General features: G+C 42.9%; 1 protein-coding gene across 6 annotated transcripts in view; it reads right to left on the reverse strand.

The window, feature by feature from the left end:
• Positions 1-12,309, reverse strand: part of CRIM1 (cysteine rich transmembrane BMP regulator 1) — a 321,806-nt gene extending 309,497 nt beyond the window's left edge. For 5 of the 6 annotated variants that reach the window (XM_050950290.1, XM_050950288.1, XM_050950287.1 and 2 more), the window contains exon 1: positions 11,054-11,795. In XM_050950290.1, coding sequence (XP_050806247.1) covers positions 11,054-11,393 — 340 coding nt within the window. In that variant the 5' untranslated portion in view covers positions 11,394-11,795. Of the gene's footprint in view, positions 1-11,053; positions 11,796-12,282 lie in introns of those variants that run through there. The other variant, XM_050950291.1, reaches the window with a different exon arrangement.
• Positions 12,310-13,215: the final 906 nt, after the last annotated feature.

Below are 13,215 nucleotides of genomic sequence, written 5' to 3' on the forward strand. Positions count from 1 at the left end.
AACCTAAAGCATATTAAGTTTGTAATGAAATGAAAGTTGATCTACTTTAGCAGTCTCCTACATGCTTCCTGTCAGTTTTGTCACCAAAAATGTTGCTGTCTAGTATTTTGCCTAAGAATAGCAACAAGAGAAGGTCACAGCACCACAGATTTACTGCTCGAGAAAACAGAATATTCAATACTGTTAATGAAGTTCACATTCTGGATCTTCAGGTAATTTTCATCCTGAATTATTGTTGCAAATCGACTAAGTACTATCAAGTTGTTCAATGAGAGCGATAGTGAGTATGCTGAAATACTCAAATGAAGTCCTCAAAGAATAAGAGGGGGATTTAGTCTGCAATGGGTAACAGGTTTTTTTGTTTGTTTTTTTACAGAAACTATAGGTTTGCATGGCAAGGTAGGGGCATGCCCTATACTGAAAGTCTCGTTGGGCCCAAACCTTTCAGAAGGGTCATACAACAGTTCCTCCTTGTGAAAAGTATAAGTATTCTTCTATGAATGAAGTCATCTACAGTAGAACCTCAAAGTTACAAACACCAGAGCTATGAACTGACAGTCAACCACAAACCTCATTTGGAACCAGAGGTACACAATTAGGCAGCAGCAGAGGAAAATAAAAAGGAAGTAGTACAGTACTGTATTAAACAAACTACTAAAGGAAAGCAGCAATTTTCTTCTGCATAGTAAAGTATCAAAGCTGTAGTAAGTCAATGTTCCGCTGTAAACTTTTGAAAAAACAACCATAATGTTTTGCTCAGAATTATAAACATTTCCATTACAAACAACCTCCATTCCAGAAGTGTTTATAATTCTGAGGTTTTACTGTACATGGCTTCTTCACTGCCTGGGGCAAACTCTCACTTAAAAAAAAAATAAGTACTTTTTCCATTGAAACCTCCTACTACTACCCACTTAATGCCCTTTGGGAACTTGTCTTGAAGACCATTCATTATGCAGAGCAACGTGCAGGTAAAACAAGCTAATGAACTATCATTGCTTGTAGAAGATATGAGTGTCATACTGTGCAAGTATGTAATGCCTTCCCTTCTGTGCTCATTCACAAAGGATACCAGCTATAGGACTTTGTTATTTACATCACCTTTGGAGTTTAAAAGAAAGTATGCCTTCAGAAGGGTGTAAAATTAAAAATTAAAAGTTAAAATAAAAAAAAAACACAAAATACATCTTAGACAATCCACACAAAACACATTCTAGACAAATTCACTAAGTAGTGTGCAGACTGTAGGCCAAGAGGTCAAATTAAGTCAGAGAAGGTTTGTTTGTGCCAACCCAACCCCAGACTAACAGGAAGGCGGATGTCTACTTTGCTGACTTCTATCTTTCTTAATAGAATAGAGAACATTTCACATTAACCGGTGTGGTTAATAAACCTATGCCTGGATGACCCCACTTTTTGAACATAGTCTGTCAAATTCCTTCAGAAGGTATCAATGAGAAATAGCAGGTTTATGAGCTTTTCTGCTAATTTGATAGGGTGGGCAAAGTCAGAGATATTTCACTTGTTCTAGGGATGAGTGATCTAGCAGAAAGGCCTGCCAAACTTAATTTTATCCATCAAGTTAGATGCACACATTGTGGAATGTATAAGTAGAAAGAAGAGCCACTATCTCTGTATATGAGCTTGCCACATCCCAAGCTTAACATTTCAGAAGGAGAGGGTCAAGTTTTAGGGGAATCTCAGAGGCTTGATAAGCCAGTACTCTTCCTGAAAGCTGCTTTGTGCTTCTCCCTCCTCCTCCCCTCTTTTTTAAGTAAAGCTTAAAACTCTAGCCCCTATAGCCATGAATAACATTCAGATTTGTGAACTATGGTGTACGTCTGCATTAGAAACACTAAAGCAGCACTACAGTGACAGAAGGAGTTCTGCTGCTGATGTAGTAAATCCATCTCTCTGAAAGGCGATAGAATTCTTCTATCGGCCCAGCTATCGACCTAGTGCTGCCTACACTGCAGCTTAGGTTGGTTTAACTGCATCTCTTAGAGGTTGTGAATTTTTCCACACCAGAGCAACATAACACAGTTGACCTACATTTTAGGTGTAGGCTAATCGCAAGTTTAAATTTTTAGCCAGCGATGTCTACATGAAACAATACCTCTGACGGAGATGTAAAGTTGTCTTATTCATCTCAGAGGGTGAAAAACCTCAAAACCTAGTACTATTTAAGGGCTTATTCTGGAATAAGAGTGCCCGCACAGTGACCTATACCAATATAAGCCTTGAAACCAGGTTTATACTATACATTACCTCCTTGGCATAGTGTCAATTACAAGTGAAAGTGTGCACAGACAGCTTATATGACCAAAAGATTGCTTCTGCTGGTATAGCTTATGTAATTCGGGGAGATGGGTTAACTACACTAGCAAAATAACTCCTTTTACCAGTGTAAACTGCATCTCCACTACGGTGCTTTGTAGAATAGACTAGCATTAACTGTTGAAATTAGTTATTTCATAGCTGATCAACATACCCGAGAAAGAAGAGGGCTAGTCACATAATTTTCACAAGCTAGTGTGAGTAGTGTTGCATGGCACCTCAAGGGGCAGAACTGGGGAAAAATACCACTACTCAATGTCCTATTTGACCCTGTGTAAAGAGAATAGTTTGAAAATATTCAAAGTACATAAACTTTAAAAAGTCAATCAATGAAGTGTTTTAACTGATTTTGTTCACACTTAAGTTCTTTAGCTTCAGGTAGAGAACAAGAACGAAAGCCTTCAGTCCAAATTTGAGTTAAGAACCTAAAAAACAAAAAGTGAAAAAGGTGGTGCTGGTGGGAGGTAAGAATGGAATACCCAACCTAAAGTTAAAATTAATAATGCTGTACAACTAGTTAAGAGGTCTTTGGACTACAGTAATGAGCTAGATATATCAACTTCATATAGCGCCACACAAATTAAATGTTATTGCAGCTACAGAAGCGAAGTGCCACACACCAAGAAATTACCAATGCAATCACATTGGACAAGCTGAAGAGGATTTAAAGAACAAATGTTACTGAATATGGAGAAATACAGAGATAACTAAACAATTTTGGCTATTTGCTTAGTCTGGAGTTATTTGCACAGATTCTTACTAATGGAGAATTTTAGATAGATGAGGCAGGAGTAAGAAGATTTAGCATGAAAGTTTTGGCTAAATATCAGCAAAAAAAGTTTCCTGACATATGAGTAATTAGAGGGACTTACCTCCAAAAGAGAGTACTGAAATCCTAATTCCTACAGATGGGTAGAGTACTGTTAAAAAAAATATCATCACTGCACAGAGCATGAGTTAGATGGCCTGCCTTCTCCCACTCAGCTTTCTTTAATTTGGGAGGAGTGGAAAATGTATGGATTTGTGGTAATTTCTAAACTGGTTCAACACACAAACACAAAACATAAACAAAACACGTTCATGACAACATGAAAGAACTGTGAGGGTTCTGCCACACCAGTAGTTTGTCACCACATCTGAATTCTTTAAAAAAATAAATAAATAAATTTAAAAAAAAAATCTGGTGCACATTTTTGAGTATGCCCTGAACTCAGCTACTTAACACCATAAGATCAAGAATAAAATTTTCAATAGCCGTTTCCCAAGAGAATTTCAGAGGCAAGTTATATTTGAAAGTGAGACTTTGGCTTCTAAATAACTGAGAAGCTTTTGTAACTATTTTACAAGAAAACTATACAGCACTTGGCCCAAATAGACACCAGAAGATACAGCAATGACACAAGCAAGGATTAAACAGGGAGGAGAAACAGTGATATTCACATTTACTGTAAAATAGCTCTCTCCTCAAAAGAAACCAACTAGAAGTTATAGAAACAAGTTTTACATTTGTGAAGATGATTCCACTGACCCTTCTTCCTACAAGCAGGACTTACACCATATGCTTAGTAATGGAATCTTTAAAGCTTTAAGAGATGCACATTTTATAGCTATTTAGATAAAATTCCCTCAACCTTAAAAATTGTAAGACTAATAATGCTGAAGAAAACCTGTAAAAGCTGTCCCCAGAAGCAACACTGCCTTTATTTCAGATAAGAAAATGGACACAAACTCTGTTTCAGTTTAGCAAAATCATAATAAAAAACATCCAGTTTAATCTTGTCTTCAGTCTTACTCAGTGGTGTGTCACTTAGACTTTGTGGCAGCAATCTACACAATTTAATTTCCTTTATCAATTTTAGATTTGCTGTATCTCAATTTTGCTACTGTATACTTGTATTGTACAATCCTTCTTGTATTTTGAGAAAGGTAAATCAAGGGCATTTATTTATCCCCTGCTACACCAGAAGTTGGACACATTTCTGTCATGTCTTCTTCTAAACTAAGTAGTTTCAATATTTCTTCATATGAAACTTTTATAGAAAGATCATAGGTTTCCTACTGCTCAGTCAAGTTACAGTTCCCCCCCCCCCCCAAGAGCCAAACTGACAAACATGACTGAAGACTAGGCAGTAATTCTTAGCCTCTAGATAGAGGCAATTAAATTCTGTAGGAGGTACAAGACACCACCCCCCATGATGAAGCATGTACCAGATTTGTACAAAGTCTTCCTCAAAAGAAAAAAACAATATAACCTAATGTAAATACTAACATGTTGTATCTATACATGTATTACACAGTTGCCTAGGTGAAGATTTATCTCCTAACCCCAACAGACCACTACTTCATGTAGCTAGTTTCTTACAAGACAAGTTTGAAACAAGCTACAGATAGTAAAGAAGCTAGAGAGCTGAGCGCAGAGAAAGCTTTTGGTAGGTTAAAATGAACAATATATCAGGCTGAAGCATTCAGCATATGTGATTCAAAGATATTTAATACAGATTAATGGACACAAAATTGGTAAGGTGAAGTATTCTCCATTTGTCATTTCTGCTCCAGTACCTTTATCTAAGCAAAACTATCCTGGCTATCAAAAGGCAAGGTATGCTTGGGCATATTCTTACGAAGGACTAGAATATACGATAAAACTTCACTTATAAGTTATAACAAATAACTTGGTTGTCTCAAGTCCACATCAGCAACAAGTTAATACTATCATCACTGAAAACAAACCTGAAAGAAATTGCAAATCTGCAGATAAATTATCGTATATACTCGATCATAAGCTGACCCTCCAAAGATGGATAAGTAAAAATGGCAAATTTTTATGACTCATTCCATAAGCCAACCCTATAATTCAGGGGTTGGCAAACTTTGGCTCCCAGCCCATCAGGATAAGCCGCTGGCGGGTGGAGAGAGTTTGTTTACCTTGAGGGTCTGCAGGGATGGAGGTAAATCTAAGTAAACAAAAATGTCCTGGCCCACCAGCAGCTTACCCTGATAGGCCGGGACAGCAACTGGAAATGTTGCGGGGGAGAGAAGCTGGAGGTCAGGGCAGCAACCTCTATGACCACCCCCCACATGACCCCACCCCTAACCTGGGACCTCCCCACATGACCCCTCCCCTGTAACCCCTCCCCACCCCTAGCTCAGGACCCTCACACTCTCCCCATCCCATCCCTTCCAACCTTAGTTGGGCCAAGCCAGAGGAGGATGTTTCTGGCCTGGCCAGAGCTGCTCCAGCAGGCCAGGCAGTGCGGCCACAGCCTGCCAGCCCTGAAGCTGGGGGGAGAGCAGCGTAGCCAGAAGAGGAGACACTCTGGCCCTACCTCTTCCCTTCTGGCTCTGCTGACTGTGTTACCTCTCCTTGCCCTCACTCTTGGGGGGTGGGGAGGGAAGAGCTGTGTCCTACCTCTCCTCCTCTCTATACCCATTCATAAGCCAACCCCCTTCTCTGCTGCTTCCCTTTTATTACTAAAAAAATTCTGCTTATGAATGAGTATATATGGTACTTATTTAGTATGCTGCTGCCATGTAAATTTCCACCCATTTATTTTAAGACACTTCTGCAAAGTGATCAAAACCTCTCTCTCAGAAGGAGAACAGTGGGAGTTAAGATAAAGTTTAAAAGATTCTAAGTCTGTAAGAAAAAAAGTGTCTACAAGCCAAAGGTAAAAAGTGTGGGGAGGGGAGGAGAGGAGAGAGGCCCTGATCACTGATAAGCAGGAGTAATGAAAGTAGTCCAGCTCCCTCATCCCTAACTCCAAACTCCATTCACAGCAAGAGACTCCTGCCATAGAGCTGTCCCTAAACAGAATGGAGGACTCTAAACACCCCTGGTTAACAAAACAACTTGATAAGTCTAGCAAAATATCCAGCCAGTGAATGTAGTCCTTATGCAAGGAGAGGGGCTGACAGCCATAGGGAGTCAGAATACATACACCCACTAATAAGTTCAGTAATGGCAACAGTTCAAGCTTCCCATGTGTTCTCGCTTGGAATAGTAGGAATCAACCACACTTAAAAACCCACACACACCACACCCCAAACTCTTACCCACCAGCCACTACTAAGTTTTTGTGGTGTTCATATACCTCCATTAGGAGGTGAATGGAGAAAAAATTAAGTCAAACATTTTCAAGTTCTTCAAATTAAAAAAAAATGCTTTACAATTCTGATGTCAGAAAACAAAGGCTACATTTTAAAGCTCAAGTGTTTTAAATCTGGGCACCTAGTTTTACATTTAGGCAGCTAAATGAAGGAGGACCCTTACATTTAGAGGTCTAGGGTACCCACAACTTCCAGTTAAGTCAGTGGGAGTTTCAGGTGTTCATCTCTAGAGAGCAAACTACCTGATAATTAAGTGCTTAAACATATGCTTGGGGAAGCTGGCACTAGACTCGCTCTTTGACCTGGCTTTCTCTAATACATGCATAACACGTGTATATGTAAAAAAACCCACCAAAATGGATACCCCACTGCACACACTTCTACCACTGGGGAGAAGCATGAACAACATGAGACAGATGTTAATCACATCATTTAATGGAAGGCATTCAGATAATACAGTGATGAGCACAGTATAATAATCTGAGCAGAACACCTGAGTTTGAGTTGACTAAAATTTCCTAAGATCACTTTCAAACAAACAAAGAAACAAACAAACAATCTACACAGATTTCTAATACTAAACAAAAATCACAGTTTGTGAAGTTTGTTTCCCCAAAGTAAATGCACTAAATGGAAAACATAATTAATGCAATTACATTAGAAACTCATTTGCTATACACAAGTAGTTTAATCAAACTAGACAATTGCTCATTCCTTTACATATTACAAAGTGTTTCCAATCATTGTTCTCACAAAGCTATCAGGTTAATCTTAAGACATCAAAAGGAAGAGTTACAATAAGATTTTTCACTGGTGATCCTTTTTTCTTATGCAGAGTCTATAGTGATTGATCAAATTCATATTTGAATTGGGTCCAATTAACCTCTCAAGAAACAGTAATTTCTCAGTATTTTAAAATATTAATGTGTTGATATCTTAATACATAAGAAAACTACACATCGATATACAAATCCCTTGTTTATGTGCTAAAAAGGCCATAAACAGGCTCATGTTATCATTACAGAGGCTGCAAGGAATTGCTCTCCATAAGACATTATTGTCCAAAGATTAAATTTAGATACCCACTCCTTTTCTGAAATAAATACAGAATTCTAATTTTCTCCCCTAGGTTTTGCTTTCATTAGGAAAAAATAGCATTAGCTAACATGCATTAACCTCAACCTAAAAAGTGTGAAGACTACAAACCATTTGGTTTTTTTTAAATTAAAATCAGCAAAAAACTGGTACCTTGAGGTAGCACAGGTTATTTTCACACCATGCTGACGTATTGGTTCAGCACAAATTCATACAGATGAATCCATTTCCTAAAGTACCAATGCTACTGGTAGCAGCATACTTCAGGATTAGAGGCAAGTTCTGAACATAAATTCCTCCATTGGAAGAGACACCACAAAACTACTTTGTTCCACCAAAAGTGCAGATCACATTGATTTTGCTTTTTTTTGAGAAAATAACATCAACTGAAGTAGCTGTAATTGCAGCAGGTACAAATAACATCAGTCTCTGAAGACAACTGTAGGATCCTGAAAACATGAATAAGTTTTTCTATGTCAGAAAGGGTCTATGTCAGCTTTGTCTCAGCTAAGCCATTTATGAAACCACAAAAACAAAAATTTCTACACTTATAGTTGTAACCAGTAGGGGTCATTTCAGTGTAAAGATTGCAATGAAAGGAAGAGACACAAAAACTAAGTAAAAGATATCAGTTTCTATTCACATACATTGTAGTTATATACATTGTTTCCTTAGCTAGTCAATTTCACTTTTATTCAAGCATATCTGTTACAGAAGAACTGCATGCACTGCAATAGACATGACATATAGTAATAATTTATCCCCTTAGCCTGTGAAGAAGAGACTACTTACAGTGTTAAAAGCTAGCAGTAAGGTAGACAACCTACCCTGTCATTCTTCTACCTGGAAGTTATATATCTAACCTGTCTGATTAGTTCAAAATAAGTCCTTTTATTCGTTTAGAGATAAAACATTAAAATTTCTTCCACCCCAAACAAAAAAACTAGGCCAGTTACATACCGAACAGTTTCATAGCTTAAGACAATGCAATTACAGACAGAACTTTACATAAAGCAATATTTATCCTAGTAAAATCTTCTAGATTTGGTAAGTTTAAGCAGTTGCTTCTTTCATTTGAGAATAATAGTTCCTAAATTATCTCCTTGATGATTGCTACAGGAACAACTGGAACTAGTTTCCAGTCACAGAGCACTGATTGAAATATAATCTTGCCAACGGATGCTTCACACCATTTTTAAGAGAGTATATGGGACATTACTAGTTGAAATCATGCAAAGTTCATATTGCATCACTTCAAAAAGAATGAAATGTTCGTAAACTGCCAGAGAAGTCCACATTGTGATACACCAAGGGAGCTGGCTTGTCAAGACATTTAATTACTGTAGGCTTTCATTATTCCACTCTTCTGATCGAGCTATGCTTATACTTGGAACATGCAAGAAGAGGAACCATTATCCAAACAACTGAAATATATTTTAATTATGATAACTTTCTATATACTTATAATATTCTGTATATGTATATTTGTTTTAAATCAATTTGTTTCTATGTATGTGGGAAAGAAAGACCAATGCAACACAGAATGACTCAAGCAAGCCTCTTGAAAAATTAGTTCAGAACTATTTATTAATTCATTAAAATACTCAACCCAATTCTGCTCTCTTCACTTCAGCTATGCCCATGGAACCCCACTGAATGAATCTTGAGGGAAGAATGTTATACAGAAACAAACAGTATATGCACAGGACACACCAACTTCGCTCATATTTTTATGTTGTGGTTTATTAACTTGTGGATAATATATCAGTTATAAACTAGTATTGGATACTAAAATGATACGTTTACCAGCAAAGAACATATTTAGAACGCTGTCAGTTTTGTCAGGATGGCAGTTTTATTTTAATAGGTTTTGTTATGTTGTTTTCAAACAGTTTTTGGATGAGTGCCTCCTCCTTAAAAGATATTTCCGAACTCTTTACTGCCCTCTAGCCCTAAAAGCCAAGAACACCCTCTCCTTTTACTTTCCAGAATTGTCCGGCCTGTCTTTAAAGAACCCACCAAATAAAATTATGCATTTTCCACATTGAACTATTTCTAATCTCTTAACATCACAATGTATTTTACTTTCTTACATTTTAAAGTTTCCTTTCCTCAGCAACCTGACAAATGACAGACTCCAGGACTCCTTCCTGCCAAGTAAAGGTTAGCAAGTAAGCTACAGGGGAAAATATCCCTGGATTTCCTATATCTAGTTATCTTCGCCACATCTGAAGCAGGCAAAGTGAGATTGGCGGGTTGGAGAAGAGCTGCTGCCGCCGTACGGATTTTTCCCTTGTAGGAAAAAGACGCATTTCATCACGGCGGCGGTGGAGGGGGGTCGGGGGAGGGGGAAGGTGTTAAGTGACAGGAACAGGAAGGAGAAGTTTGCCACAGACGATCAGTCTCTGTATTTCCTTCCACAGAAGGAATCCGGAATAAGCATCACGTGTATTATTGATCTCTGTTTATTGCATGAGGGCAGATTGCCAGGCTGTTGTTTCAAGCGCTTTAAATCTTATCAAGAAATTTGGCAGGGACATAAGTAGTTGGCCGAACTGATATAGTTAACATGATCTACGAATGAAAAGGGATTCGAGATTGCACCAGTTTGGGAGTTTACAACAAACTACTTCAAACTACCAAAACTTAAATCAACGTTTCAAAACATGGGTTTTTCTCAGCAGCAGCAACATTCAGTTAAATCCTGTCCGAAAGTCAGCGTGAAGGCAAAAAAGTTAGTTGCTACCACACCACGATTACTACTGGTCTAATTTTCCTCTCCCGGTTGCGAGAAGCAGACAGTCTCACGTAAGAAACGGCATGGCCGGCAGGAACAGAACCATTACTAATGTCGAAGAAAGCAACAAGGTAACAGAAAGAGAAAGCTTAGGCTACTACCCGATACCAAACGCTGCCAGGAGGGAATAGCTCAGTCCCGGTGCCCCACCAAAACAACTAGTGAAATCTTCATTCAAATTTAAACAATCGCAATCGATTTGTAGACAAACGCGGGAGAGGGAATAAGCGTAACAACTCCCCAGAGCTGCAAATAAATACAAAAGAGAGCATCTGCCCAGGATCAGTGGACGGGCTGGGAAATAGTCATGTGTTGCTCCCTTTCCAACTGCACGGAGATTTAATTGGGAGGGGGAAGGGAAGATGGGCAGAAAAACCCAGACAAACTCCATCAAGAACAAGGTCCCACCAGCCAGCCTTACATGCCCGTCGTCCTCCCGCCCGCCCCGACATCTCGCAGATGAGACATGTTACTATTCAAAACAATTCACATTTAAACCCCCCGCAGTTCACTGGACGGGTTGGGGGGAAACAATCCAGTCACAAGGCGACGGGACCCCTCTGCCCAGCCCTTTAGCTGACGAACGAGAGGGGGCCGCAGCGACCCTCGCGCTCCAAGCAAAGGAGCTTAAAACTTCGCGGAGAGGGAAGCGGGGAGGCACCGGGCAGGGCGGGGGCAGCCCTGACAGGAGCAGGGAAGGGGCCGTGCTGCTGTTACCTTCGCAGACGCCCACTTCGTACTCGGTGATGGAGTCCCCGTTGAGCGGGGGGCGGATGACACAGCGCAGCCCGCGGTCGCAGGCTCCGTGCAGCCCGTAGACGCCCCCGCAGCTCTCGTTGCGCTGCCGGGCACACATGAAACAGCAGCCACAGATGCCCAGCACGATGCTGCCGGGGCAGCTCTTGGGCTCCTCGCACTTGGACTCGTCGCAGGGGAGGCAGACGAGCGCCCGGGTCCCGGACTCGCCCAGCAGCACTAGGAGCAGCCAGCCCGCCCCCAGGTGCCAGCCGCCGCCGCCCGGGCGCCTCCTCCCCGCCAAGACCGCTGCCAGGTACATCCCGGCCGCCGCCGCCCGGGCCGGCCCGGGGGAGCCGCGCAGAAGCCCCCGCGCTAGGTCACAGATCCCAGAGTCCGGCCCGAACCAGCCCAGCGTCGGCTCCTGTCTGCCGCCCCCGCCTCCCAGAGAAAAGTTTTCTCTCTGCGGCGCCAGCCAAACTTCTGCTCCAAGCAGCGGCGGCAGCGGCTCCGCCCGCGCCCCTCCGGGAGGCTGCGTCCGTCCGTCGGTCCCTCGCCTGCCCCCTGCGGGCTCCGCGGCTCCCCCAGCCCCACCGGCTCCTCGCTCGCTTGCTCAGCTCCGTGCGGGGGCGCGCTGGGAGGCTGCGGCGGGTCCTGGCGGAGTGAGTGCGGCGGTGGCGCTTGGCTCTACCCAGCTCGCTGCCCGAGCCCCGACTCCTGCCTCCGGCTGCCTGCGACTCTCCCAGCTCTGCACGCGACCCCTCCCCGTTCCCCATTGGGCGGCGATCGCGATCGCCCCGCCCCGCCTTTCCGTCCGTCCAGCTCATTGGCTAACTGACTCCGCTCCGCCCCCTCCTCCTCCTGTGCCCCAGATCGTGGAGCTAGAGGCTGAGCGGCAGCCGCCTGGGCCCCACCGCGGTGACCGTCTCCCTCCGCCCTTTCCTCGCCCGGGGAGGGGCGGGCACATCCGTGTCGCCGTGCGGGCCGGAGCTCCGTGCGCGTGAGGCCCCGCCCGCGCCGAGAAGGCAGCAGCCCGGAGTCGGGACAGGCGGCGCCCCGCGCCCAGGCGGAGCTGAGGGAGCCTCCCGCTCTTCCCTGGGGTACAAGACCCGGGACAAGACTCCCCCGCTCCCCCCAGGCTCAGTGGCTCTCCTCAGCCAGGGCCACGGAGCCCCGAGCGAGGGGGTATTACCGGGCTCCCAGCAACGCACCGGGGAGTGGCTGCTGCCCGCAGGACTGAGGCGGAGGTGCCCGCGCGCCGGCGGCTCTACTGCTATTGAAGCTTTTCCGGCTTCTTGCAGGGATGAGCGTGGTATAACATCTGGGAAGTGTCACCGCCCTGGCCCTGCCCGTAACAGCGCTGACGACACCTCGCCAAAAGGGTTGGGTGCTCTCTCAAGCACGCTTCTTCCTCCTCCCCCAGCCCAGGGAAAAGCCTCCATTGCTCCCATCAGTTTAAGACCCTGAGCTTTTCACTTCCACTTACAAACAACACGAGAAACCCAGCGCTTACAGCTCGTGTGTAAAGTGTAGCGAGTAAAAATGTAGACCCCGGGCATATTATCGGTTTCCACTGGAGCAAAAATATTAAGCTTTCCTACTTACCAGTAAATCTCCCTGTCAAACTGCTGCCCTTCCCTGACTGAAAACAGAAGAGCAGTCCTCAAAAGAAACACGGGATATGTAATAATTAAGCAGGAGAGCGAGCATGTGGGAGCTAGGGACTCATTGAATTAAATAGCTGAACTACATCCCAGTGGAGAAACAGAGAACGGTAACAGAGGTGGGAATTACAAATAAATAAATAGTTTGCTTTGCTCTCAGTAAAGTGTAGGGAAAGTAGCCAGCTAACTGACAAGCCAGGAAACCCTCTAGTCAGAAGACCAGCAGCTCTTTAGACTGTATACCTAGTAGGTTGCAGAGTGCCAAAGGTGCAAGATGAGTACCCTGTTTATGAAGCTATGCATGCCAACCTGTGGAAGGGGGGGAAATAATGATGTGGCTTATATAAATATAGTATAGTATACCCACCTCAGAACTACCTGCATCAGTTTTCCAACTGAGGAAGCCAATACCCTGACAGAGGTGACCAAAGAGGAACAAAGGGACACTGTCCATTACAAAAAACTAGTCCTTCAATAGTG

This window comes from Gopherus flavomarginatus, chromosome 4 (assembly GCF_025201925.1).
Source record: "Gopherus flavomarginatus isolate rGopFla2 chromosome 4, rGopFla2.mat.asm, whole genome shotgun sequence".
Classification (NCBI taxonomy): Eukaryota; Metazoa; Chordata; order Testudines; family Testudinidae; genus Gopherus; species Gopherus flavomarginatus.